The sequence below is a fragment of the Panthera onca genome, chromosome C1 (genome assembly GCF_046562875.1).
Source record: "Panthera onca isolate mPanOnc1 chromosome C1, mPanOnc1 haplotype 2, whole genome shotgun sequence".
NCBI classification, from domain to species: Eukaryota; Metazoa; Chordata; class Mammalia; order Carnivora; family Felidae; genus Panthera; species Panthera onca.
The window spans coordinates 214,964,275-214,990,680 of record NC_138346.1 but is presented as its reverse complement, the minus strand read 5'-3'; the positions used below and the strand labels follow the sequence as shown (position 1 = coordinate 214,990,680).

Below are 26,406 nucleotides of genomic sequence, written 5' to 3'. Positions count from 1 at the left end.
TTGTGTCTTTCCCCAAATTCTGTCCCATTTCCTCCCCTTCACTATTCCAGATCTGGGGTAGGTTACTGTCTTCATTGTTTGTGGGTAAGTCTGATTCCATAAACAATATATTGTTTCATCCTGAAGGAGAGGCATACCGTGCGTGTGCGTGTGTGTGTGTGTGATTGCGTGTGAGTGTGGGTCTTTCTGCCCCTTTATCCTGCACTCAGGATAGTCTCGTCAGATCTGTCTTCTCATGACTGACTCTTTTCAGATGTTTCTTATCCATAAAACCCATCCGTGGAATTTCTGACTGCCAACCGTACTTTTCGTTTGTTGACGTTGTGTTTATAGTAGTCATTTCCTATCCTGTTTTCAAAATTTTTATTTTATCAAAGCAATCCTGTTTCTTCCTCCTGACGTGATACTTCTGCGATTGATTCGTGATGACGTGTAGATGTCCGTTTTCTCTGCTGCCCGGTGTCCCGTGGGTGCGGCTGCGGGGCCGTGTCGGGTGCGAGGCCAGCAGCAGTGGGCGGACAGGTGCGGCGCCTATTCTGCGGGACTCCTGTGCGTGGCAGGGGGAGAGACGGACGGGCACTGAGGCAGTCAGCGGGGCTTGTGGAAGACAGGGCCCCCGGACAGCCCCGGGGGTGCAGGCCAAGAGGTCAGTACAACCCTCCAGAAGCCGAGACTTGTAGGGCATTAGGAGTTGCCGGGCAAAAGAAGCAATCCTGAGTTCTAGATGATTCACACAAAGCCTTTGACGGACGATTGCCCCTCCTGCCGTGATGGCAGACTCTCTCTGTCCAAGGCTCCGAACCGGCCTGGGCGTTGGCCGGTCGGCGGAATATGAACCAGGCCGTGTGAGGGGTTGTGCATTTGAATCCGAAGCTCTACGCCTGTTGGGTTGTGTGTATCCGAGGCACCGATAATCAGACCTCGTGCTGCGTCCGGAGGATATCGTGGAGTCGAGCGTGGGCTCGGCCAGCTCCCGACTCTGCTGGGACGAGCCCTAGACGGCTGGCTCTTCCCTCCGGCGTGGAACAGGGATAACCGTGGGCGCTGCCCCTCGGGAGCCTGTGGGCAGGCGGGGGGCTGCCACCGCGGGGCTCTGTGCTCGGTGTTGTCTGTGTCGCTCTCCTTCACCCTGTCACCCTGTCCACCTGCCAACTCGGCGTCCTCCCCTGGATGTCTTAGTCTTCAACACACCCAGGGGAACTCATGGCTTCCCCTCCGCCAGACTGTTCCTCTCCCCGTGGCCCTCTACCGCTGCCCGTCCTTGGCTCAGGCCCCAAATCTAGCAGTTCTCTTGTGCCTGCCCCCAGCGGTCAGCAGGTCCCGTCACTTCTGCCCCCAGAACAGATCGTCCACTCCCTCCGGCTCCTCTGCTGCCACATCAGCCCCAGCCCGGTTGCCTTTCCGCTGGGGCAACCGCACAGCCTCCTCCTTGGCCTCCTTGGCCTGCACCGTTCTCCCCGCAGTGGGCCAGGATCGTGTCTCTTCCTGCATCATTCTCCCCACCCGCTTCCTCTGAATGCGGACCCACGTGCCACCAGCCCCTGCCCTCCTGGCCTCTCCGTCTTGCTCACCTTCCGTTAGGCCCTCCCAGCCGAGCCCTTTCCCGCCTCGGGCTGTCTGCGCCCGAAGGCTTCCTCGCCAGTCTTTCCCTCGCTTTTGGCAGCCCTGACTCCCCTGCCCTCAGAGGACCCGCCCTTTGCCCTCTTCTGACTCTCTGTCTGTAATTCCTTCGTTGACTTATTTTTTCCTCCCTCCCACTGAAAGCTGAGGACAGGGACCTCCTCGGCCCCTGCACACTGCCTGGCACATTTGTGCCCTTGGTAACGGGGTGGCACCTGTTAGCCCCACTTAATGGCGGGATGCAGGGACAGACCCAGGAGTCGGGTAACGCCCAGGACCACGCTAGCAGGCGGCAGCCGGAGCCCAGAGCCCAGGCGCTCGCCTGGATGCTGTGGCCTCCTGCGGGGCCACACCTCCCTCCCAGCTGACGCCTGGGGAGGGTCGGGAGTCCGGCCACAGATCTGCAGGTAAATGCAGTCTGGCCTTCTCCGGGACCAGACCCTTCACTGTGCAGATTCCCGGGAAGGCCCAAGGGTTTGACAGCTTCACTTAGAGTGTTCAGAGACACCCTCCTTCCTTCTCTTAATTGAGATTTGCTCTGACATAAGTCATGTTTGGAAGTTCTACGGACTGGGGGATGAAGACGGCAGGGGCAGGCGGCAGGGACAGGGGGCCAGGTGTGCCTTGGGGAAGTCTGGCATGTTGCCCTCTTTTTTTTTTTTTAAGTTTATTCATTTTGAGAGAGAGAGTGAGCATGAGTGGGGAAGGGGTGGAGAGAGAGGAAGACAGAGAATCCCAAGCAGGCTCCACACTGCCAGTGCACAGCCCATCGCGGGGCCCGATCCCTGTGAGAGCGTGACCTGAGCTGAAACAAAGAGTCGGACGCTCAGCCGACTAAGCCCCCCCCCCCCCGCCCCCATCACCAGGCGCCCCGCTGACTGTTCCTTACAGCCTCTGATTCCTCTCTGCTGTACAGGCCGCACCAGCTTCTACGAGGAGTACGGCGTCATTCGCGACGTGCTCCAGAACCACCTGACCGAGGTCCTCACCCTCGTGGCCATGGAGCTGCCCCACAACATCAGCAGCTCAGAGTCTGTGCTCCAGCACAAGCTCCGGGCCTTCCGGGCTCTGCGGGGCCTGCAGAAGGGCAGCGCCGTCCTGGGCCAGTACCAGGCATACAGCGAGCAGGTGCGCAGAGAGCAGCAGAAGCCGGACAGCTTCCACAGCCTGACGCCGACCTTCGCAGGTGGGCTCGGGGGCCGGGCGTGGGCAGCCGCCGCCGGGGGCAGCTTTCCAGGCTCGAACACGCTTCGTTTTGGGTTGGAAGGGACCTCGGGTGGGGTGTTCACGAGGGTGCTTGTCGGCGAGGAGGAGATTCCTTTGGCTCTCCGGCCTCCCCCATCTTAAAGCGGTAGGTCACCTGTTGGGTCCGTGTGGGGGTAGGGCACCCGGTAGTCATCTCGGTTCGGGCCACGTCCACACACACCCGCAGAGCTCTCTGAGCCGGGTTCAGACCTGGCCCCCCCTTACATCTAGCCCCCAGTGAGGCTGCGGTTGTGTCCGGGCCCAGCCCGGGCCCCCTCCAGCAGGCAGTCACCCTGCGGCTCAGACAGATGTCCACCGGTGACGTCCCGTGGACAGTTCCACGGGCCCAGAGCGTTCCTGGAGAGGGCTGGCTCCCTAATGCCGCAGGCAGTAAACTCCACTACAAGAGCAGTGGCTGTTTATTGGGCACTTACGACGTGCCAGGCACTTTTTGCATGTTACCTCGTTAAATCCTCGCATGCACAAACCCGCGAGGCAGGTATGATTATCATCCCCATTTAAAGGTCAGGAAATGAGAGGCTCGGTGAGGATGGCACAGACTTGCCCAGGGTCGTGCAGGGAGAGGACTTGGGAAAACCAGGCTAGGAACACACGTCAGGAGCACGCTCAGCTTCTGGTTCTTACGGCCGTGACGGCGCCCTGCAGGCCCCTTTACCCACACACCACCCTGCCTCAGGTACCCCCGGGTGCTCTGCAGACTGGAGGGAAGCGTTCCTTCCCGGCAAGAGTCGGGGTTGGCCCGACCTCGCCCCCACCGCGAGACTTTGGTTGTCTCTCAGGGGGACTGGGACTCTAAGGTACCTCACTCACAGAGGTGGGAGTCCGAGGTGGCCCAGAGGCTGCATTTCGAGCGCTGGCTGGCAGGAGAAGATGCTGGAAAGGGTGAACATAGCAAGGTCACGGGTGCTCCACAGGCTGCCTGCAGGAGGGGGCAGCAAGGAGAAGGGCTGGCGGAGGCGAGGAAGGGAAGGCCGGCGCCCCGGGAAGTCCTCGGTTCTCTGTGCCAGAGCGTGAGCCCTGCCGTCCCCTGTCACCTCAGGCGTCCTCGTTCACATGGACAACCTTCGCTGGGAGGGCGTCCCTTTCATCCTGATGTCCGGCAAAGCCTTGGATGAGAGAGTGGGCTACGCGCGCATCTTGTTCAGGAATCAGGCTTACTGTGTCCAGAACGACGAGCACTGGGTCGCCGACCAGAGCCGGTGCCTCCCTCGGCAGATCGTCTTCTACATCGGACACGGTGAGCTGGGCAGCCCTGCCGTGCTGGTCAGTCGGAACCTGTTCAGGCCCTCCCTGCCCCCCGAGAGCTGGAAGGAGCTGGGGGCCCGGCCGGGGCTCCGCCTCTTCGGCCGCCCGCTGTCCGATTTCTATGCCTACAGCCCCGTGAGGGAGCAGGACGCCTACTCCGTCCTCATATCTCGCATCTTCCATGGCCGAAAGGACTCCTTCGTCACCACGGAGAACCTGCTGGCCTCCTGGGGCTTCTGGACCCCCCTGCTGGACGGCCTGGCCCACGAGGTCCCGCGCCTCTACCCGGGAGGCGCTGAGAACGGGCACCTGTTGGACTTCGAGTTCGGCGGCGCCCGGCTGTGCTTCTCGCAGCAGCAGCCGGAGCGGCTGGTGCCGGGGCCCGGCCCCGCGCCGATGCCCAGCGGCTTCCAGGTTCTCAAGGCCAGGTACCGAGAGAGCCCGCTGATCTCGGCCTGGCCCGAGGAGCTGATCGCGAAGCTGGCCGACGACATCGAGGCCACGGCCGTGCGGGCCGTGCGGCGCTTTGGCGCGTTCCACCTGGCGCTGTCCGGCGGCTCGAGCCCCGTGCCCCTGTTCCAGCAGCTGGCCACCAGGCACTACGGCTTCCCCTGGGCCCACACGCACCTGTGGCTGGTGGACGAGCGCTGCGTCCCGCTCTGGGACCCCGAGTCCAACTTCCAGCACCTGCAGACCCACCTCCTCCAGCACATCAGGGTCCCCTACTACAACATTCACCCCATGCCCGTGCATCTGCGCCAGCGGCTGTGCGCCGAGGAGGACCAGGGCGCCCAGACGTACGCCAGCGAGATCTCGGCCCTGGTGGCCAACAGCAGCTTCGACCTGGTGCTGCTGGGCATGGGCGCGGACGGGCACACGGCCTCCCTCTTCCCGCAGTCGCCCAGCGGCCTGGACGGCGAGCAGCTGGTCGTGCTGACCGAGAGCCCCTCCAGGCCGTTCCAGCGCATGAGCCTCAGCCTGCCCCTCATCAACCGCGCCAGGAAGGTGGCGGTCCTGGTCATGGGCAGGGTGAAGCGTGAGATCACCGTGCTGGTGAGCCGCGTGGGCCACGAGCCCAAGAAATGGCCCATTTCGGGCGTCCTGCCTAGTTCCGGCCAGCTGGTTTGGTACATGGACTATGAGGCGTTTCTGGGATGAGGGCCCCAGGGGCCTCTGCTCACTCCCGCTCTCGCTCTCCCCGTCCTGTCCCCTGTCCCTGTCCTGCCACCTGCCCTGGCTGCCTGGAACCCGATGCCTCGGGGCTAGGCCGCCAGAGAGGAAAGGACGAGGCCTTATCCCAGTCCCTTTGACGGTCCCTGTCTAGTTGTGGTGGGTAGACACAGGTGCAAGGAAGAAACGGAGTTTCTGCTCTTGAGAAGTTTCCGGTCCCGTTCAGGAGAGAAGTATCCACCCTAAGAGCGTACCTGTGGCCTTTCCCCATGAACACCAGCAGCACAGAACCGGGCGGGGGGGAAGGCTCCCAACTCCGGCAAGAACGCCGTGATTAGGTTAACCCAGGAAGGCTTCCCGGAGGGGGTGATCCTTGAGCTGGCTCCCATGGGAACAGACCACGGATGGTAGAGAGAAGGGACACAGGTGTCCACCGGGTGCAGAGCCCACGCAGAGCAGGTTGCTGGGAACCGTCCGGAGACCTCGAGTTGGCCGAGTCGCCGTTTCTTCTGTCCCCTCCTCCCCTTCTTCCTGAGCCTCTGACATTTAGCCTTCTGTTCTGGCCTCTTGGTGGCTGTCTCTCCTGCTCCCTCTGGGTTCCCTTCCTCTCGGTTCTGACTCTGACGATGGTGGGGTCTTTTCTCATCCCTCGGTCTCTCTGCTGCCCCCCAGAGGGCTGGATGGTAGCGTTACACAGCAACAAACACAAGGAAGTTAAAAGGTCCCAGAGATCTCGCAGCTTTCTCTGCGTCGGGGGAGGTCCCCGCCTGCTCTCCCTCCTCCAGCCGGCCCCCTGCCCCCTTCGCGATGCACGGTGCGCAGAGATGATTCGGCCATTCCAGGGATCCCCCACTTATGAGGGTCCTCTGTACCTCAGGGGACTTCCGGTGGGCGTTTCCACTCTCAGTATACCCTCTTGCTTTACCAGGAAAGATCCAGTTAAGTCTTTCTCTGATGGTGACACATCATATGTGGGGAGAGACACCGTGCAAACGGTCCCCACCATCCAGGTGCTCTGATCTGACCAGACGGGAGTCAGGCCCCCTCGGTGGGCAGCTGTGGCCTTCTCGGGGACATGGCGGGTTCGCGGGGCCACGGGGGGCGGGGGGGAGGGGGCAGGCGTCCCACCGACTAGGCTCCCTCCCAGTGGATGATGCCGGATGGAGCGACCTACTTGCTGTCCACCGGCCCCTCCCGCTAACACACTGTGAAAGAGCTGGGAAAAGAAATAGGTAGCTTCTCTTTAAGAGGAGCCTGGCTGCTCTGTTCCTGGTTAGCGGTGGGTCAGTAATGCCTGTTTTTCCGAAACTCCCAAGGTTCCGGCGGGGGAGGGGGACGGCGGTGAGTCTGAAATTCTTTTAAAAAATATTCTCACATATTGAATTTGTATTCCAGCTTCCTGCAGAGTCATGCCCCCAAGACAGGACTGCAAAGGAATGAGACCGATCTTTCTGTGACTGCTGTCTTGTTTTAAAGTCACACGTTGTGTCCGGTGTGGGTGCCCCACAGAGAGCTTTCCTTGGGGAGGAGGAGCCCGGCCAAATCTATTTCTCTACTTTTGATTGTTTACGCTTCCTTCAAGGCGATGGATTTAAAAGAATTCTGGTCTCGCTTTGAGATGTGTGCGTGTGAATCTGGTGCCTGGGAGGGGGGCTCTCCATGTGGAAGGCTCTCTTCTTAAAATTCCCCTGACCTCCAGCGACCCGTCCAGACAGGACACCTCTCTTTGCACCAACAGAGCTCCCTTGGCGAGGCAGAACCCCAGTGCCGGGTCGGGAAGTCTCTCTTTCTGGAGGGTCGGCATTTTAGCTTTTAGGCACCTGGCTGGCCAGCGGGCATGAGAGGACGTGGGTGGCTGCAGGCCGGGTGCCACCTGTGGCCACATGGGGGCGCTCTCGCGCCATCCCTGCCCTCTCCACGTGTGACCAGAGAGGAGCCCCCTCCTAGCAGTTCCCGGGTGCGTTTCTTCCCATTTTCACGTTCTGCCTCCCTGGGCTGCTGGCCCCGAGCACCGCCCGTGTGTTCCTTGGGAAACTTCGTCCTCTGCGGCTGCAGCACTGAGAGAAAGGGCCCCCCACGTGCCCACGGAGGCCTCCAGGATGTAGGACCAGCAGGCTTCTGATGTCACCATTCTGAATTACAGTGAGTCGGTGCGGGGGTGAGCCCAGGACGTCCGGTGCTTAGAGGAGGGCCCTGCCTCAGAATGCCCCCTTCATCTGTGTGCACGGGATGGGGGGGGGGCAGAGGGGCTCAGGATCCTCCTCTCCACGGTCAAGTGCCGTCTTAAAAATCACACCAGCAAAGGCCACCAGGAGACACAGCCAGTAACTCCGCGTCTGAGTCTCCCTTTCCCTCCCTTGTCCCTGTGCTGGGAAGAAGCCGTTCTCAGAACCGGGCCCCCGGGGGGTGAAAGCCTTCACCCTCTCTGGACCCCGATCCTCAGCAAGAAACACACCTTCTCTGGGGAGTCAGCCGTCACTCAGGCTTTGCTCGCTCGGTCTCTGCTACCCTGTCAGCCACCCCGTGAGGCAAGTGGAGGGGTCCTTGTTTACTGATGGCTTGGAAGCTGAAGCTGGAGGCCTCTGATGACCACAGGGGTGCTGGCCCCGTGGCGCCCCCTCCTGCCCAGAGCGGCGGTTCCGGTTCCGGAGCGGCTCCCTGGGGAGGCAGTCAGCGTCCTGTGTGCCCTCGCCGTCGCTGTCGACCTGGACGAGGCGAGGCGGAAGGGCCCCTCCTCGTCAAATTAGCATCTCTAGAACGAGCATATTACCATTTGTCGTGGGGAAAGAGTTGAGGGACTTTCCAGGTGGTTGTAGGCTGAGAGTCTGATTTTGATCTGGGAGCAAAGGTTTCTGCTAACCGCACGTGAAAATAGTCGCGTCTTGATGACCCTCCCTGCTTCTTGTCTCTGCAGACAGCGGCTTCTTCCCACCGCCACCCCTGTTAGCTGCAGAATCCAAGCTCTGCCAGTGACCTGGCTGGGAACGCTCCTCCAGGGGAGTGCTCCCGAAGGCACAGGCTCGTGTCCCCGGGCCCGGGGCTTTGCCTGGGTCCCTCCTCTCCCCGTTGGCACAGAGAGCTGAGGACAGTGTGACAGAGAAAGGGAGAAGCTTCCACAGAACCGTGTGTGTGTGTGTGTGTGTGTGTGTGTGTGTGTGTGTGTGTGTGTGGCAGGGCGGGGTGTTGCGTGCAATTCAGTTTTCCGGAACAAACAATTTGTTCCCATAAAAACATATGCAGCCTCACATAAGCAGACTCGGCATCAGTTTTATCCAGTTCGATTTTGTCCTCAGCACCCGGGACCCTGCAGAACTCAGTCCACTTGAGAGAAGCTGCCTGGCAGCGTGTTCCGGAAGGAGGGCTACCTGGCAGCATTTTCGGGAAGGAGCAAGGCACAGGAAAGGCCAGTGGCGCCCTCGGTGGCAGGCTAGCGCCATCCGCACGCGCTCACCCTTTGAAACACAAAGGCTGGAGGGGCCAGGGCCTTAAGAGGGCGGCCGCCTCCCAGTGTCGCCAGGCTGGCCGCCGGCCGGCCGCATGCTTACCCGTAGCCTCTGCTGCCTGTCCCCCTCCCGTGCCCCCCTGGCCACCCTCCAGGTGGCCCCTCCTGGAGGAAGAGGGTCAGGGCCCTGCCTGCCGTCTTCCCTCTGCCAACCGGTGGGTCACCCAAGCCACAGTCCCCGCGGTCCGGCGTCCGCCTCGTGCTGCCGGCCTGGGGCTCGAGGTGGGCGCCGCATGGTCTTGGATTCCCCCGCCTCTTGGCGCCCGGTCAGCTAGAGCAGGGCGCCGCCCCCGTTTAGAGCTGCCTTCCCTCCCCTGGGGAGCAGGAACCAGGGAGCAGCTTGTGTTCCCGAGGACCTGCCGCGGCCCGTGGCCGAGGTCCTCTCCGGGGCCTGCGCTCCCACCCCCCGCACCGGCAGCCCGAGGTGGGGGGTGAGCGCGTGAGCGCGGCACCTGAGGTCCCAGGCCTGTCGCTACGCAAGGTGCAAGCTCAGTAATGCTGTCACCAGCACGAGACAGGGGCAGCGAGAGATTTGAGGAGGCATTTCCGAAATCCTAGCAATCTGGGGAGAACGATCCCTTTGGGGGAAACTTCCTCTCCAGCCGGCTTCCGGGGGCGCATCTGTTGGCAAAGCAGATCCCCCGCCCCATCCTGGGACGTGTCCGCGCCTCTGTGTCTGCCCGGAAGGCTGGACGGGGCGGAGGTCTAGATTAATTGTGCTTCTGCTTACTTGTTGATTCCCAAGGCCGGTCTTTGCGCGGACCGCTCGTGCTGCTCTCAGGTGTTCGAAAGGAAGCCTCTGCACCTTGTCTGCCCCTCTGGTGTAGGGCCAAGGAAACGCATTTTCTTGGGCCGAGAGCCCAGGGGAGCATATTTGAATGTTAGCTTTGAAAGCGGAAGTGTAGACAGACACGGCACAAATTTGTCCAGTTTGGGTCTTTAGCTGTACCGCTACGTCAGCCTAGAAAGGTCAGTCGTAAAACGTCATGAGATTCGTAACTGGGAGAGGCCAGGACCCTGGGTTAGCGCTGATCGAGGGCCCCGAGGGCACCCGCCATGAGGTGCGCCCTGACCACCTGCCCCTCCCGGGCCCGTCCTCTTGGAAGAACAGGGCTGAGCGCAGCCGGCAGGGCCTCTCCGCTGGGCCCGAGAGCGGTCGCTGCCCCGGACGGAGTGCAGGGCCGCGTGCTTCCAGCCGGGAAGGCCGAGTGGGTCCGGTGCCAGCGAGAGACCTGGAGGGGGTGTGGGGCCGGCGCGGGAACCAAGGCCGTGTCCGGGCGCTCTCTGTCCCACACCGGGACACTCGGTCCTGGGCTTCTGTGCCACGGGGGGCTCCGTTCCCAGAGGGACTGCGTCCCGCGTGCGGTGGGGAGACTGCGGGCACGAAGGCTCCTCTCCGCCAAGCAGCAGGAATGTGCCCTGCCTTTTTGTGCAAAGAGAAACTGCCCCCGGTTTTTATGGAAATAGTGGCCACTTAAAGATGTCTCAGACCGTGAGACGCATTCAGAACCGAGTTTTTAAAATGACTTTTGTATGTCAGACGTGACACTTATTTTGTAAACAATAAAATCGTTTTGCCAAAACCCTTGCGCTCGTTCTTCCTCCGGGAGATGGAGTGGGGCGGCTTACGGACCTGGTACTGGGTACGGCACTGGGTTTGTTCTGGCAGTGGGGGAGGGACAGTTAGGTCCTGGGGGTGAGGACCTGCTTACATCCTTACGTCCCCACTGCAGACACGGGCTTGTCTGGCCCCACCAGCTGCATCCCATTTGCTTGAGGGCCCTCAGCCCGCCCCCCGCCCCGTGACTGGATTTCATAGGTCCCTAAACGGTCCCCCCAGCATTGGTGGCAGCGCGACAGGTGGGGAAGACCTTGCCCAGAGGACGCGTGCTGTGGTGTCTGAGGGGGCGGCACCAGGAGGGAGCATCTCTGAAGTCCGCAGGGCCTGATGGCGTTGTTGGTCTTCTCGTGTCCTCTGCCTGATTTTCACCTCCAACCCATGCCATGTTCCCAGGAACATAAGGACTCTGGGGGAGTCCAACGAAACTCCAGAACTACTGGGGGTACAGGAGCCAGAGATTTGCTGGTTGTGGGACCCAGGCACATTTGGTGACCTCACAAGGCGGCACCAGGAGCCGCAGGCACATCCACAAGGGGCGAGGTCCCCAGGGACCGAGAGGCACAGGGGACAGACACACGCCCAGAGTCCCCAGGGGAAGAAGGGAAGGCCCGTGGGCGGTAATGAAGGCTGGAAACCAGAGGCCATAGTCAGTTCTTGACCGTGACTTTGCCTGGGAAGTGCGCAGAGAACAGACTTCCTGAGGGGGGGTGGCCCTGAGCTGGGGGACAAATCAGTGTCGGTTTCCCACTCTCTGCAGGGAAGGTGGTGCCGTCCTTCCAGAAACACAGGGAGGCAGGCTCCCCGCCTACTGACACCTGAGGCTTCGCGGCCCAGCTAGTGTCCGTGAAGGCGGTCCTGGAGAGTCACCCGTACCTGCTCCCCACCCCCCCCCCCCCCGGTGAGCCTCCCTGGACTGTGTCCGGGGGTCCTGGCGGCTCAAGACATCCAGTGCCCACAGCCGCAGCGACTGGTTCGGGGGGTCCTGTGGCCCAAGTCGGTCAAATCAGAGTGCGTCCAAGGACATGGCCAGAAGCGACTCCCTGTCCCTAGACCCCAGCCTGAGGGCATGTCGCCCTGGGCGCCCTGGTGGGCAGCCATCTGCCCACCACTGGGGACCGAGGGCTTCACCTCGCGAGAATGGGGCTGTCACCTGTGGCAGGGAACACAAGAGCCACTGCAGCTGGGGGTGGGGGTGGAGGGTGTCTCAGGAAGCCCAGCGGGGGCCCGACGCTGACCCGACAGGCGATCCGGGCCAAGCAAGAGGGCAGATCCCTCCGTGTAGGGCCGGGATTTCATCACTCGGGGTGCCCGCCCCGGCTCTGGCTGGCCCAGCGCTGTGCTGCTTTGGCTGTTGGTTAGTGCTTCACCTGGACCGTTCCTCCTGATTGGCCAAAGCTTTTTTTGTTTTGTTTTGTAAGTTTATTTATTTATTTTTGTTTTGACAGAGAGAGAGAGAGAGAGAGAGAGCGCACAAGCCGGGGAGGGGCAGAGAGAAGGAGAGACCGAATCCCAGGGAGGCTCTGTGCCGGTGGAGGGGGCTCAAACTCACGAACCGGGAGACCACGACTTAAGCTGAGATCAAGAGTCAGACGCTTAACCGACCGAGCCACCCAGGCGCCCCTGATTGACCAAAGCTTTTGGAAAGCAAGTCAGAAGGGCGGGAGGGAGGGCTGTGCAGACAACAGAAGGAGGTTTTGGTGGACACGCTCAGGAGGTGCTGGCCTAAATGTCTCCTCCAGAGGCCCCTACCGGCTCTGTGGAGCCACTGCCAGAGCCCTGGAGGCCGTCAGCCTGCCTGCCCGGCCCCCGACAGAAGGGGACTGCCCTCTGTTCTCTCCCCCATCTGCCCAGCCGTCCCTGACCTGTCCGCTGAGGACCCAGACCGCAGAGGCTCTGGGTATGTACCGTGCAGGCGGTGTGTGAATGAGTGAATGAATGAATGAATGAATGAAGGGCAGTCAGGAAAGCAGGGCAAGAATCGTCAGCTGGAAGGGTTCAGGGCTTGTCAAGGCGTCATCGTCCACAGGCACAGACATCGGTGCCTCCCCCCGAAAGGAGGTGCTGAGCGGGGTCATCTCGGTAATGCCGGGAGGCCACCCCAGCAGGGGCCTGGGGGAGAGTCACCGAGACAGGCTCGGGACGGTGTGCTGTGGGGCCCCAGACAGGTGCCTGTGGGTGAGGAGAGGAGAACGGGGCTGGCGGCTGGGATCGAGAGGCTTCCACAGGGTGCGTCCAGCGCACGGGGCTCCTTGGTGGGTGTGGCAGGCAGAAGGGAGCCTGGTGGGTGTCATCATCTCCAGGGGGGGACCGGATCCCCTCCGTTCACAGTGGGCCGGAGTGGCAGCGGCCGCAACGGGGGCCAGAATTCATGTTGGCACCAGGGAAGATGGGCACGGGCTGACCCCACGCCTGGCACTTTCCCACTTACTGTAGGTGGAGAGCAAGACCGGGAGGTCCGTGCGGCTGCCGGGCCTTGGCAGGTGTGATGTGCCTGCTCCGCCTCACCCACCCCTGCGTCCTGCACGGACACAGCCCCTCCCCTCTCTCATCCCAAGCCCTGGGCCTGTGGCAACTGCCGATGTATTTTTTGTTGGAAGAAGCATTGTTGGAAATAATCAGTTACGCCCTCCCTCCACTCCATGTGCTTTTATTTATTTATTTATTTTTGCTTATTTTTTGAAAGTTTATTTATTTTGAGAGAGAGAGAGAGAGAATGTGAGTGGTGGAGGGAGAGGCAGAGAGAGAGAGAGAGAGCGAGAGAGAGAATCCCAAGCAGACTCTGCACTGTCAGCATGGAGCCCGACGCAGGGCTCGAACCCGTGAACCACGAGATCATGACCGGAACCAAAATCAAGAATCAGACGCTTAACCGACTGAGCCACCCAGGCGCGCCCCATATGCTTTTATCTTTAACTGAAAGAAAAAATAATACAGAAAAGCACAAAGATAAGAATACTAATCCATACAGATTGTCTCCACCCAGCATGAACCACTGTAAGATCTTTGCATATTGGCTTTTTTTTTAGAGAAAAACAAAATCACACATATTTTTGTATAAATATCGCATGCTTGTTGTAACTGAATTCTAACAGTGGCGAAAAGTACCCAAAGAAATGTAGGGGGATAAAATTCATTTCAATCCCCCAGAAATGAGCGGTAGTGCTACGAGGTGAACTTCTTGCAAGACAGATACAAATAGAAGAGATAAAAAATATTTTAAGGGGCGCTTGGGTGGCTCAGTTGGTTAAGCGTCCGACTGCAGCTCAGGTCATGATCTCGAGGTTTGTGAGTTCGAGCCCTGTGTCGGGCTCTGTGCTGACAGCTCGGAGCCTGGACCCTGCTTCGGATTCTGTCTCTCTGTCTCTGCCCCTTCCCCACTTGTGCTCACTCTCTCTCTCTCTCTCTCAAAAATAAATAAACATAAACATTTTTCTAGAAAAATGAGATCCTTTTCTTGGAGCTCATCTCATTTTCAATAGTGCATTAATAATTTTACTTCAAACTCAAGGGCTTACTGAACGCCACATAAATATTTTTTTTTTTCCACACAATACCTACACTTTCCACAAAAGTCTCTTTAACGTTAGAAGGATGTGAAATGTTTGAGAGGCTGGAGTCCTCACTGATTCGTGTGTGTGTGTGTGTGTGTGTGTGTGTGTGTGTGTCTCCTGAGTGTGCATCCTCCCTCTCTGTGCCCCATCTCATCGAGGCCGGGGCCCCCCCGTGTGCTGGCTGCATGAATCCCTCTGCCAGCACTTTCGGGGGTGCCGGCTGACCACGCAGCCCTGCACAGCTCAGCCTCAGGGCGCCAGGCCCCAGAGAAGGGGTGCTCAGTTTAGATACCGGGCAGCTACCGGCTCAAGGCTCTGTTCCAGCCCAGGGCATCCCGCAGGGACCAAAGCCCCTTCTTCATGGAGCTTATGCTCCGCCTTCTCTTGAACCGTCCACCTCTCCTTTTTGGGGGGGTTCGTACGCCCATCTTTGGGAAGCCCCCCCACCTCCTCTGTCAGCTCTCACCATTTTAACACACGGACCGTTCGGAAGGAATGGATTTCGTAGTGCCTCCTAGCTACGTCCACCCGCACTGCTCTGTTAAAAGTGCTCTCGAAGGTCACTAGTGACCTCCACCAGCTTGGAGCTCGTGGTCACAGGAAGCTAAGAGGCCATTGCCACCGCACAGCAGCTAACACGGCGCGAGTGAGAGGCCTCGTTTTTTCTGATGAGGTTCCCTGACTTGCCCAAGGTCACCGCTATCAAGTGGTAAAGCCCAAGGTCTGTCCGGCCCGAGTCTACACCCTTATTAACTACTGGGTCGTCTCAGAAGCAGGTGCTCCGGGGACAGAAGATGCTGCCATTGGGCAAACCAGCGGCTCCCAGCCAGTGGCCGACCCGCGACCAGTCCCCAGCCTCCGTCGGACTCCCAGACGCGGGCTCCAGCTGATAGAGGGGCCCCACCTTGGCCGGCTCAGCTCTTGCCTGCTTCCCCCGAGAGCGTGATCCACAGTAGAGAATGTCGTTAAGCCAGGCTGGTAGCCGGTGGGGAGGGTTACCACCAAAGCCTGCAGGCTGCACCAAACCCGGGCGACTTTGCCTGACGGCCAAGCCGGGGCTGGGCCGGAGGGTGACTCCCCATCTCTACTGCTATAATTTGCTCCTCGTTTATTCCCTGTGTTAATTGAATCACGGGGGCTGCAAAGCTGAGGTCTCTTCCCTTTCCCACTTCCAACCGCGAGGGAGATAAATTGGGAAAGGTGAATCTTCTCCCCCTTGGATTTCTAGTTACGGACAAAAAAGACCACACACAAGACGTGAAATGGGGAAAAATCATCCACAATGCCTGCCTGCCGCTCTATCTGTTGTTTTCGTGTTCGGGGACCCCTCCCGGGACACGTGACCTTTGCCATCACAGGGGTGTGTGTTCTGCTTTATTTTAGGCGTATATTTTCATGAGCATTCTCTGTGTTTCCTCACGGTCTTCGTACTTCGTTTCCACGCGTGCGTCACATCCCGAGGGACAGCGGCGTCCGGATGAACGTTCCCCGTCCTCTGTCACTGAACACGGATGTTGAATCTAGCATTTGCCTGCTGGAGACAATGCTGTAACAGAAGGTATTCATGCGGGGGCGGGGGGGAGCCCCAACTTGTTTATTCTTTTAAATTTACAGAAATGTGGGGTTTAAAATGCCCCGGTAAACATGAATTACTTTGTAATTGGAAAACAAACTCCGAGAGGACAGTAATTATAACAGCGGCAATAATCAGTGGCCCAGAAAGAAAAGGAGGGGAGAGTTTGCAGCCAGGGCACCAGATCCCGAAACCCTCCTTCAAGAGTCTTGAGCCCCTGGTGCTACATTTTGAGTTTTCCGGGGAGTTTGAGATTCCCGGGCCACCGGGTTACTTTTTACCCGAATTGTGGCTTCATCACTGGCTATTTTCTAATTAAAAAAAAAAATTTTGTTTTTCAAGTTTATTTATTTTGAGAGAGAGAGAGAGAGAGAGAGAGAGTGCACGTGCACACGTGTGGGAGGGGCAGAGAGGAGGAGATACAGAATCCCGAGCAGGCTCAACACCATCAGCACAGAGCCCGACGCGGGGCTCGAACTCACGAGCCCGAGGGATCATGACCTGAGCCGAGATCAGACTTGACCGACTGCACCCGCCAGGCGCCCCTTCGTCACCGCCTGTTTTAACCTTGGGTTGCAAGTGACGGAAGCCCAACTTCAAACGAGGTCTGAAAGAACAAGGAGGTGCCGGGCTCCTGTCCTTGGAAGGCCCGGAGCGGGAGCCGTTTCAGCGAGGCTGGATTCAGGGACGTCGGGCGGCGTGGCCAGGAAGCCGGCTTCAGCCGGCTTTCGTTAGGGTTGCCGGACCCAGCGGCTAAATCTACGGGACATGCAGGTGACTTGGAATTTCAGATAAAGAACAAAAATGCACTGTTGGTGGACCTGTGTCCCATGCAACATTTGGGACATATTACGCTTAAGGCGTTACTCGTTGTTGAGTTGAAATTCTGATTTCAAGCACGGCAGCCCGCACTGTGTGTGCAGATAGGCTTTCCTGTAAGGGAACCGGGGCTGCCTACGGCTCACGGCACCGACTGGCTCGAGATGCCAGAGGGAGAGAGGGCGTGGGGCTCGTGGCTCTGCCTGGGACACCTTGGGGAGGACTTTGTGTCCAGTGTGGGGCCTTGTGATGACAGCACCAGGAGGTGTCTGCGTGGGTCCATCACGCGGGCCGAACCCGTGCTAGAAAAGCTTCCCATTCCTCGGCGCCTATGGGTCCTTAGAAATCGGGGCCGCCTCGTTAATAGCAATAACCATCTTGGCAGTTATCCCGTGTTCCGGAGAAGGAAACGTCCGCCACAAAGGTTTGCTAATTCTGAAGTTATTACAGAAGCAGCCATCCCCCCCCACCCCCCCGCCCCGGGAAACCCAAGGGTGGTGGTTGCCAGCCTCGCAGGCAGGCGGCCTGCTGGACGCCCACCCCTGCTGAGCGCAGAGTTCCGGGGGAGACACTCAAAAGTGGCCTCGGGTCTCTCGCACACAGACGCAGCTCCCCCGCCGCAGGAAACTGCCGGATCGACTCTCAGCGCCTCCAAAATGCGGCCTCCACGGCTTCTCGTTCTCCGCCACGGTTCGATTCCTTGCAGGTGTTATAACTCAGGGCGCCGTCACGGAGAATTTTCGCAGACCCCAAGATGCGGCTGGGCGGGGGGCTGCGGCTGCGGCCTCCCCTCTGAGGGCCGCACAGGAGGAGGGCCTCTTGGTGGCGAGCTTCCGGAGAAAGAACGCCCTGGTGACCCCTCCACCAACAGGCTTCCTTCTTCCTGACCAGGGACTCCCTCGTCGCCCTCCCTCCTCCCCCTGCCGGCTCCGGGCCGCCCCGTCCTCGTGCTCCAGCCCCGGAACCCACTCAGGACCTCCCCTCCGGCAGGTCCCCCAGCCCAGCAGAGCGGCCTCCGAGCCCCTTACCGGGGCCCGATCTTTAGCACAGCTCGGTTTGCTCCCCTCTCCATCGGCCTCCCCCGTACCCAATCTAGGCCCCAGGATGTGGGTCTACATGGGCCGGATCTCCAGCTCCAGCCGGTCCATCAGTAATGGGATGGGAAAGGGGTGGGTAACTTACCGGCCAGCTGAGAAGGGTGGCCGCGTCCTAGCAGGAAGGTCCCAGGGTGCATGCAGCATGGCCTCGGTCTGCGTCTGTTCCCTGGGGCTTCAGTACCTGTTCCTTCCCACTGGCCCTTCAGGCCCGGGGGTGGGAATGCCCCCCGCCCCCCCAGCCCCGACACCGTCGGCTGCCCAGGCCTGCACCAGCCCACACGCTTTCCACCACGGGCTGGAGCTGGCGGAAAAAGAGCGTTCTCTCCTGTGGCTGGGAGCTGTTTGTGTGTCTTCCTGGGGAGCAGGCAGCCAGGGCTCCTGTCCTAGAGAAAGAAGCCAGTTAGACAAGAGGCACAGAGGGTTTCCAAGGTCCCTGTCACCCCCGAGGCTTGCTCCTCTTGTCCCTGCTCCAGTTTTGTGAGCCAATCAGTCTCACTTGTTTTCCAGCTTAAACCAATCGGATTGGATTGTTGGCATTTGCCATTAAAGGATCCTAGATAATACAGCGTGGATAGGAGGCATCGTTCTAGAACCAAATTAGAAGCCTGATACTAGAGGGCATTACGGAGGACACAGGCAGAGCACTGGGCCTCACCTGGGGGTCAGGAGGGCTTCCTGGAGGAGGAGGTGCCGAGTCGAGTCTTGAAGGCTGAGTAGACATCGACCTGGAGAGGAGGTGGGGGGGCCTCACGGGGAATCCCAGGCAGGAGGCCTAAAGCAGCCTGAATTGGGTACGGGGCCACACGCAGTCCTGTGCCTCTGGAGAGGGCAGTCCCAGTGGTGAGTGTGGGCAGCAGAGGTGACAGAGGCCAGACCCTCAAGCCTCGAAGGCCAACCAAGGAGCGTGGACCTTTTCCCAGGTCGTTCCCGACTTCTCAGACTGGATCACCACACAGAGTTGGGGAGACTTGAAGACACAGGACAAACGAAGCACCATGTTCTAGAAAAAAAAAAAAACAAACAAAACTGTGCTCCCAGAATTGAAGGAAAATATTATTATTGTTTTAAAGTTTATTATTTTGAGAGAGAGAGCACGTGCACACACGTGAGGGAGGGGCAGAGAGAGAGAGAGAGAGAGAGAGAGAATCTCAAGCAGGCTCCGCACCATGAGCACAGAGCCTGAGGCGGGGCTCGAACTCACGAACCTTGAGATCATGACCTGAGCTGAGATCAAGAGTCGAAGGCTTAACCCACTGAGCCACCCAGGCGCCCTGGAAGATACTATTTTCACCCTAAAACAACCCCTGGAGCAAAAAAAAAAAAAAAAAAGCCGAATTCCATCCCTTTCCAATATAAAACCCGAGACTTCAAGAATAGTCCCGCTTGAGGTGGGTGAGGGTGGTTTGAGGGAAAACTTTGTGAGTCACTTCCTGGGCGGTAGGGGTCCTTGAGGAGTTTCCAGCCCTGGAGGGGTCCCACCAGGTGGCCGTGGCGTGAGGGCCCAGCAAGAAGGGGGTGAGTCCAGCTGCCAAACCAGGTCACACAAGGAGTCATTCGTTCAGTCTACAGACACCTATGAGTGCGGGGACTGGGGGGGGCGCACCAGGGACTCAGCCGAGAGCGAGGCCAGCAGGGGCCTCCCTTTCCACACCAAGCTGTGATCTGTCACTGGGCACCCTCCCCATCAGCCCAGCAAGGGCCACCTACTCATCGCTATGGCCCCGTTACCTGGTATACAGTCGGCGCCCGCTAGGTGCTCGTTGATTCTGTCAGCGTAGCGGCTTGTCAGTCCATGTCGCCGTGTGTTTTCCATCAGGGGCCGAGGACTGGGTCTGCCGGCTCTGCCCACACGGCCCACTCTGGCCCTCAGAGTTGCTGCCGCCACTTCCTTCCATACCCGAGCCCGGTGCCAACGTCAGCCAGCGACGCTCGCCAAGTTCACGAGGCACTTTTCCGCCCCCCTCAGTAGGATGTTGGGAGCGAGGACGCGGGATTCCCACCGTCCCTGGCTTTTCCAAGACACCCGGGAGGCACGTTGTGAGGTTGAGAGTTGGTTGGCCCCTGGAGTCCGAAATATTTGGGTTCGAATCTGGGCCCTGCTGTTCGGCTGCAGAGCGGTGGGGCTGAATTTCCCACCGTGAGCTCTGGTTCCTCCTCTGTTAACCAGAATAACAAACTCTGCTTTCCGGGAAGAGGCACAGAGCTGGGTCTCAGGGTGGCCCCCCACCGGGAGAGCCCCGTAGCGTGCCTGGGTGGCCGGAGCCACAGGCAGAGCGGGGACATGTGCCCACCTACCAGGCCCGTTTCTCTAACGGTTGCAGATCTCTGGCAGGCCAGGGATTTGCCTCCTGCAAGGGTCACTGAGACCCGGCCCTGCACTCAGGAAATGAACCAAGCGTTCTTAGGTGCTGCAGGTGACAGGGAACCTCGGGGCTCCAGGGAGAGGTGGCCTGGGAGCCACCAATGAGCTGTTTTGATTTCACATTGCCCCGCAAGTATGCGTTGGGCCCTTGGAGAGCACAGTCTTCTCAGTGCCCCCTTAACTGTCGACACCGCAGCCATTCGAGGCAAAGTTGTCCATCAGGCCGCCCGCTCAGCCTCTCCCCTGCCCTCGCTTTTCTGAAGGTCCCCGTATCAGCACAACGAAGCCTCTACCTCCCCCATCCGTTGCCCCAAGGCCCAGAACCTTCTAAGGGGGGGCGGTGGGCAGAGAGCTTCTCTCCGGGCCTTTGCCGGTCCTGCGTCCTTCCCAGCTGTTCTGGGAGAATAGAGGTGACCTCCTCCCTCCCGACCGCCCCCCACCAACACACACACAAGCTGCAGAAGCACCTGGAACGCTTTCCTGCAACGGGCCCTTCTGGGCATAGAAAGACACAGGTTGACAGCCCCGCAGATGGCCCTGGCCCTCGGCGTCCGCCGTGGAGCGTCTCCCAGATGTGCTTCCAGACAGAGCTCAGTCCACTCTTGCCAAGTGCCAGCTGCTTGGGTGGTCTGGTATCCGAATGCAACCCAGAGGCCAGAAGGAGCCTGGGTTCGAATTGCCACCAATTTCCTGCAAGTTTCTTCTGGAGCTCCGGGCAAACCCACTGGTTGGGGGGGGGGGGGGAGGGAGGGGGTGAGGACAGACCCCTCCCTTAAAACCAGATGTCAGCATCTGTCCTGAACCAGCTCAGGGAGACGGAAACCCTCCCCACCCCCCCCACCCCCCGCCCACTCCCTCCACCTCCTCCTCTTCCTCCTCTCCCCTCCCCAGCTCTGCAGGCTGGGTCAGCCACCACCCAGCCGCGCAACAGACAATGACCCTGCGCAAAGGAAGCAACTTCTTAGCTGGCACCTAAAAATATTGACTTGGGTTTTTTCTTTAAATAGAAAGGAAATTCAGCTCACTCCGCCCGAGTCCTCCTCCTTCTGGGTTCTGAGTGGGCACCCCGGGGACCTCACCCAGACTCGGCTTCCTGGATACCGAGCAGATGCAACCCTGGGGGCGGTGGAGCCATGACAGGGCGGAGGACAGGGAGGGGGCTCCCTCTCTCCTGAGGCAATTCCTGGAGGCGTCTGGGAGGAGCAGGCTGGCACTTGGCTGACCCGGGAGCCCAGAGCACCACTCATCCAGAGAGGTACTGGGCATCTGTCACAGGACGAGGGAAGCCAGATGACCCCAAAACCAAGAAGGGGGCAGGGAGGCTCTGACGTTCAAGGCCACCTGGCTTGCTGACCTTGCCTCCCCCGAGATCCTCCGTGGGCCCGTGCCAATAGTAGCCAGTGGCTGGGACAGGAGCTCTCCTTCTGGGTGTGAACTCTCCCTGGGACAAAAGGCCACTGGGCTTGATGGCTCTGCTCCCACGTGTTGGTGGCTGACTCCGTTTAGGTCCTCAGGCACCTGGGGAGGAGCTCACCTAGGTCCCCCTGCAGCTGGTAGACCTGGCTAGATGCTCATGGAACCATCCAGTGGAACTCTAGAGAGACCCCGATGGGCGCCATCTCTGAGACAGATCATTACGGGGAGAGATACAAAAGGGAGATCCGGTGGGTGTGGTGTGCAGCCCCCAAGTTAGAGAGCCCAGACAGGTCTAGAAGACACACAGGAAGCCGGCCAGAGGCTTACCTCTTGGGGGTTGGCGGGGGGAGACTGGGGATCCCTTTTGTACCGTTGGAAGCTCCTTTTCTTGATTTGATTTTTTTTTTTTAATTTTTAAAAATATTTATTCATTTTTGAGAGAGAGAGAGAGACAGAGTGAGTGGGGGAGGGGCAGAGAGAGAGGCGGAGACACAGAATCCGAAGCGGGCTCCAGGCCCCGAGCCGTCGGCACAGAGCCCGACGCGGGGCTCGAACTCACGGACGGCGAGATGGTGACCTGAGCCGAAGCCGGACGCTTAGCCGGTTGAACCACTCGGGCGCCCTTCTCGATTTGATTTGTATCTGAATCAAAATAAGACATGCAAGTAGTTTTTAAAATACCAGAGGGCTACCTACAAGCAAACCCAAACCATTTCCTGCCCCACCCCCACGCCCAAATGCTTCACCCAAGAAGTGACTACTTGTGATTCTTTTGGGCCATTATTTTGGATATCTACCGCCATATTTCTCAATAGCCTGCTCATACCACGGTTTCCTATGTCTTTTCACTTTAATATCACCTAAATGTCTAAAACCTAAGGAACTACCTAGAAGAGAATAATTCGAGCCAGATTACCCGGGTTTGAAACCGGGCTCTGCCACTTACGGCGGAGCAACCCTGACCAAGTTCTTTACCTCATCTGTGCTCGGTTTCCTTAGCTGTGGTGTGGGGTGCTGGTATGCACCCCGCCGGGCTCGTGTCAGCAGGCAGTGGACCTGCCCGTGTGCTTTGGGCCTGGCACATAATAGGCTCTCAATGAGCGTTGGCCATTAATATTATTATATCAATCACCATCACCATCCTCCGCTCCGTGGTCTCCTTCCGGCTTCAGACTGGAGTTAAATCACGACCCTGGAGTAAGTCAGTATTCGCTGTGTCCGTTATTATGATTATCTAAATATTCTTAACAGCTGAGCCGTGTAGTATGCTAAGATTACATTTCCTTTCTAGTGTGTGTGTGTGTGTGTGTGTGTGTGTGTGTGTGCGCGCGCACATGTGTGTATTTTCTGTAGCCAAGTAGTGCTTTGTCTTTTAATTCCTTATCACTAATTCCCTCCGAATCTCTTGGGCAGGTTGTTCCCAAGAAAAGTTGGGGGTGGGGAGCGGGGGGACAGCAACGCCCAGGCCTGACCGGCCGGCAGCCGTGGGCAGTGAGGCACGAGGGGCCGGTGTACTGAAGGAGGGATAGCAGGAGGGAAGGGGGGAGTGGTTCCTCTCCCAGCATGCCCCCCCAGGGCCTAGCAGGGATGGTGCTTCTCACCCTGCTGAAGGTGAGAAGTGGGTGAGTGAAGGTCCCCTGAAGGTGGGGAGTGTCCTGTGTTCTCCCCACGGGAGCATAATGCTGACAGTTGTGGGGTCGCCAGGAGACGTTTTCATGAAGTCCAGCCTGGGGACCAGGGCGTGTCAACCGCACAAAGCATTCAGGACCCTCCCAAGGAGTTCCTCCTCCCTTGTCCCTTGCTTTCCAATGACTATCCTTCCATTTCCGTATGACTAATCTTGTTCAAGCAAATGTATTTAGTCAACAAATACTGATTGAGGACTGGACTCAGCCGTGTGACTGGTTTTGACCAATGAGGGGCAGGGGGGTGAGCAGACATGACTCAAGCAGAGATTGAAATGTGCTGGCACCATGGGGCTTCCCAGGGGTTTCCAGTGTGCCTTCTGCCTGAGTCCCAGGATGAGCATACAGAGCAGATCAATGAGCCAAACGAGGCAAAGTCGCCCAAAGCACAGTCACCCGGTTAAGCCCAGCAGGACCAGCCGCTTCCCCACTCCCCTCTGCAGAAATGTGAGCGAGCATAAGTGATCGTGGCCGGAAGCCACAGTTTTGGGGTGGTTTGTTACACAGCAACGGCTGACTGTTACAAAGGCCCATGTGTGCCAAGGTCTGAGATAAGTTAAGTATAAAATTCTCGCTGTGACGAGCGTGGGGTGGGGTAAATGGGAGAGGGGGCAGTAGGAGATAATGATCAGGTCAGGTAGAGCGGGAGCTGGGAGCAGGTGGAGGAACCAGTGGTGGCTGCAGAAAGCACACATGGGATGGAAATCCAGGTGGAGAGGCTGTGGGGCGATGCTCCCAGGCAGGAGGGAGCGTGGAACTCGGAGGAAAGCAGCAGAGCCCGGAGAGGTGGGACAGGGCGCCACGCAGAGCTGGCTGATGGGGCAGCAGAAGCCAGACCACCTCGAGCCTGGGGGTGGGCGGGACGGTAAGAATCCTGGACCCTGTGGGAAGAGCGTGAGTAGGGCCCACGTGCCATAGGTATGTTGCAAAGATCACTTTCACTGCCGAGCGGGAAACGGATCAGAGGAGCCGTGAGTGCCAGCACGGAGACGGGTGAGGAGGCCGTGGCGGCCATCCAGGGGACAGGTGATGAAGGCCATGCGCATCACTTCCTGCGGGTGGCTTTGGACAATAGGAGATGTATTCTCTCACAGTCCTGGGGGCTGGAAGTCCAAGATCGGGCTGTCAGCAGGGCCACGCTCCCTGCGAAAGCTCTGGGAGAGAATCCTTCCTTGCCCCTGCTGGTTTGTAGTGGTTGCTGGCGATCCTTGGCGTTCCTTGGCTTGTAAACACCCCCCTCCAATCCCTGCCGTCACATCACACTCTCCTCCGTGTCCACACTACCTCTTCTTATAAGGACACGTGCCATTGGGTTAGGGCCCACCCTAATGCAGCATGACCTCATCTTAACTTGAAGACAGTATGGACCTATTTCCATATAAGGTCATAGTCACAGGTTGAGTGTGGGCAAGGATTTTGGGGGGCGAGCTCTTCAACCCCAGTACCCATGGCATAGGATGGATGTGTAGAGGAGGTGGTAGGCAGTGGACGGTGTGGGGAGTTCCTGGAGGGGGGGGTTGGCGTCAAATGAATGGAACGTGGAGCTGGGCCCACTGCTGGCCATCTCGGTACCTCACTCTTCTGACCTCCCTTCTCACCCTCCACCTGGCCGCAGAGCCACCCCCGGGAGGGGCCGTCCACTCATTTCCTCGTCGGGTCTGTCTCCCGTTTGGCTGCTGTTCTGTGCCTGACCCCTTCCGTAGGCTGATACGGTGGCACTTAATCTTCTCTCTGCCCCTTGGTGCTCCTGGCGCCCTGGGTTCACAGGCGTCGGTCCAACCGGGGCCAACGGACAGCTGGGGCTTTTGAGTCCCTCCAGATTCAGGTCCTGGTCTTGCCACTTGCCGGCCAGGCGACTCTGGGTGATCTTCTTCGCCACGTTGTATCCCAGCTTTCCATTTGTAAAATGTAGATAATCATAGTACCTACCTCGTGGTGGGGGGGGGGGGGTTGTCACAGGAGGTGATACGTGTAAAGCACAGAGCACGGTAGCTGGCACATTATAAGCATTCAACAAACGTTAGCTTAAAAAATATATATGTATCTGTGACCATCTTATGGGTTTGGATGCCTTAATCCTTCCTTATTGCAACCTGGTGTCCCCTAAGGAGAATAACCCAGGGCACCCCTGATGAGGAAACAGTCCAGCCAGAACGGGCATCACCAATCCCAGCCAGAATGTGCCGGGGTCTCTGCAGAAGGATGGCAGGACCAATGTTCCAAGATCTTGGAGATGCTCTTCCAGGATTCAGGATGGGAACTGGTCCATCTTCAGTCTTCAGACTGGTCTCTGTGAGACCAGTGTTAACTTCACAAGCTCCTGGCACAGAGGAGGACATAGCTCGTTCCCGGTAAGTGCTTGCTGAGGGAGTGAGGCAGCTGACCCCCTCTCTGGGGCTGGGGGACCCCGAGAGAGGCTGGACCAGTCAGTTTGGGCTCATTTTCAGGGTGTCTACCAAGCCCTGCTGTGGGGGACGGGAAGGAAAAACACGTTCCTGACTATTGGAGGTCTCTGATCTGTCATTCTGGGAACAGAAGGATGACCTTTCTAGAATCTTTATGTAGAGTCTGAAGCGAGTATGAACTGAGGCCACCGAATACAGATCTCTGTCCAAAGAAAAATAGACCATGGAGCAAACTTACATAACAAGTGATTATTTATGATCACTTATTACTATCTGAAATTATCTCGCCTACCATTTACTGTCTGTCTCTCCCACTTAAATTGAAATTTTCTAAGGTCAGGAACCTGGTCTATTTTTTTTTTTTTTTTTACTTTTCTTTCTCTTGGGTACAGAGTAGTGCTGTTTAATATTTATTCATTCAGTGCTTCACTATTTAATTTTTAAAAATACTGAAGGATTAAGTGAATAAATACTTCAAGGATTGCTTTACTTCTATTATGGGGTTTTCCTGTAATATTGAAGATGTCATCCCACGGGGAAAAAACACACTGAAAGTCTCTGGTAAAGAGTTAAAACAGGCACCAAGACCATAGCCTGCTCACTTTTAATTCACTACAAGTGTTTTTGAAGAACTTTGCAATAATTGGTATCATGAGCCCAAGATCATCTCTTCTCAAGGTCACAGGAAGTCTCCTCAAGCTTGGTTATCACCTAGTGTCTCATTTAAAGTTCCCCCAATTCTTCTCCACATTTCCCCTTTATACTGATGATTAATAATGTCTGATAGAGCTACACTGCAATACCACAATTTACCAGCAGGTGTCACTGTCTAACAACACATGCCTCTGTGGGAAACCCAAAGCCAGTTAAGGCCAAGAGTTGAGGAAATGAATCAATATGTACTAATTCACGAAAGCTGTAAGATCAAAGTTCTGTAAGATTAAGTCCACTGGATTTCAATTTCACTTCATGAGATAAGTGTATCTTATGTTAGGGATGCAGAATGGACCTACATTTTATTAATATGCTTCAGTGTTCTTTCTGTTCTGGTGAATCTTGCTACCCTTTCGTGTA

General features: G+C 58.1%; 1 protein-coding gene across 12 annotated transcripts in view; it reads left to right on the top strand.

Moving 5' to 3' along the window:
• Positions 1-10,386, top strand: part of H6PD (hexose-6-phosphate dehydrogenase/glucose 1-dehydrogenase) — a 32,149-nt gene extending 21,763 nt beyond the window's left edge. For all 12 annotated transcript variants that reach the window (XM_060622893.3, XM_060622883.3, XM_060622885.3 and 9 more), the window contains 2 exons: positions 2,537-2,806; positions 3,926-10,386. In XM_060622893.3, the coding sequence (XP_060478876.3) occupies positions 2,537-2,806; positions 3,926-5,289 (1,634 nt within the window). In that variant the 3' untranslated portion in view covers positions 5,290-10,386. The remainder of the gene's footprint in view (positions 1-2,536; positions 2,807-3,925) is intronic.
• Positions 10,387-26,406: the final 16,020 nt, after the last annotated feature.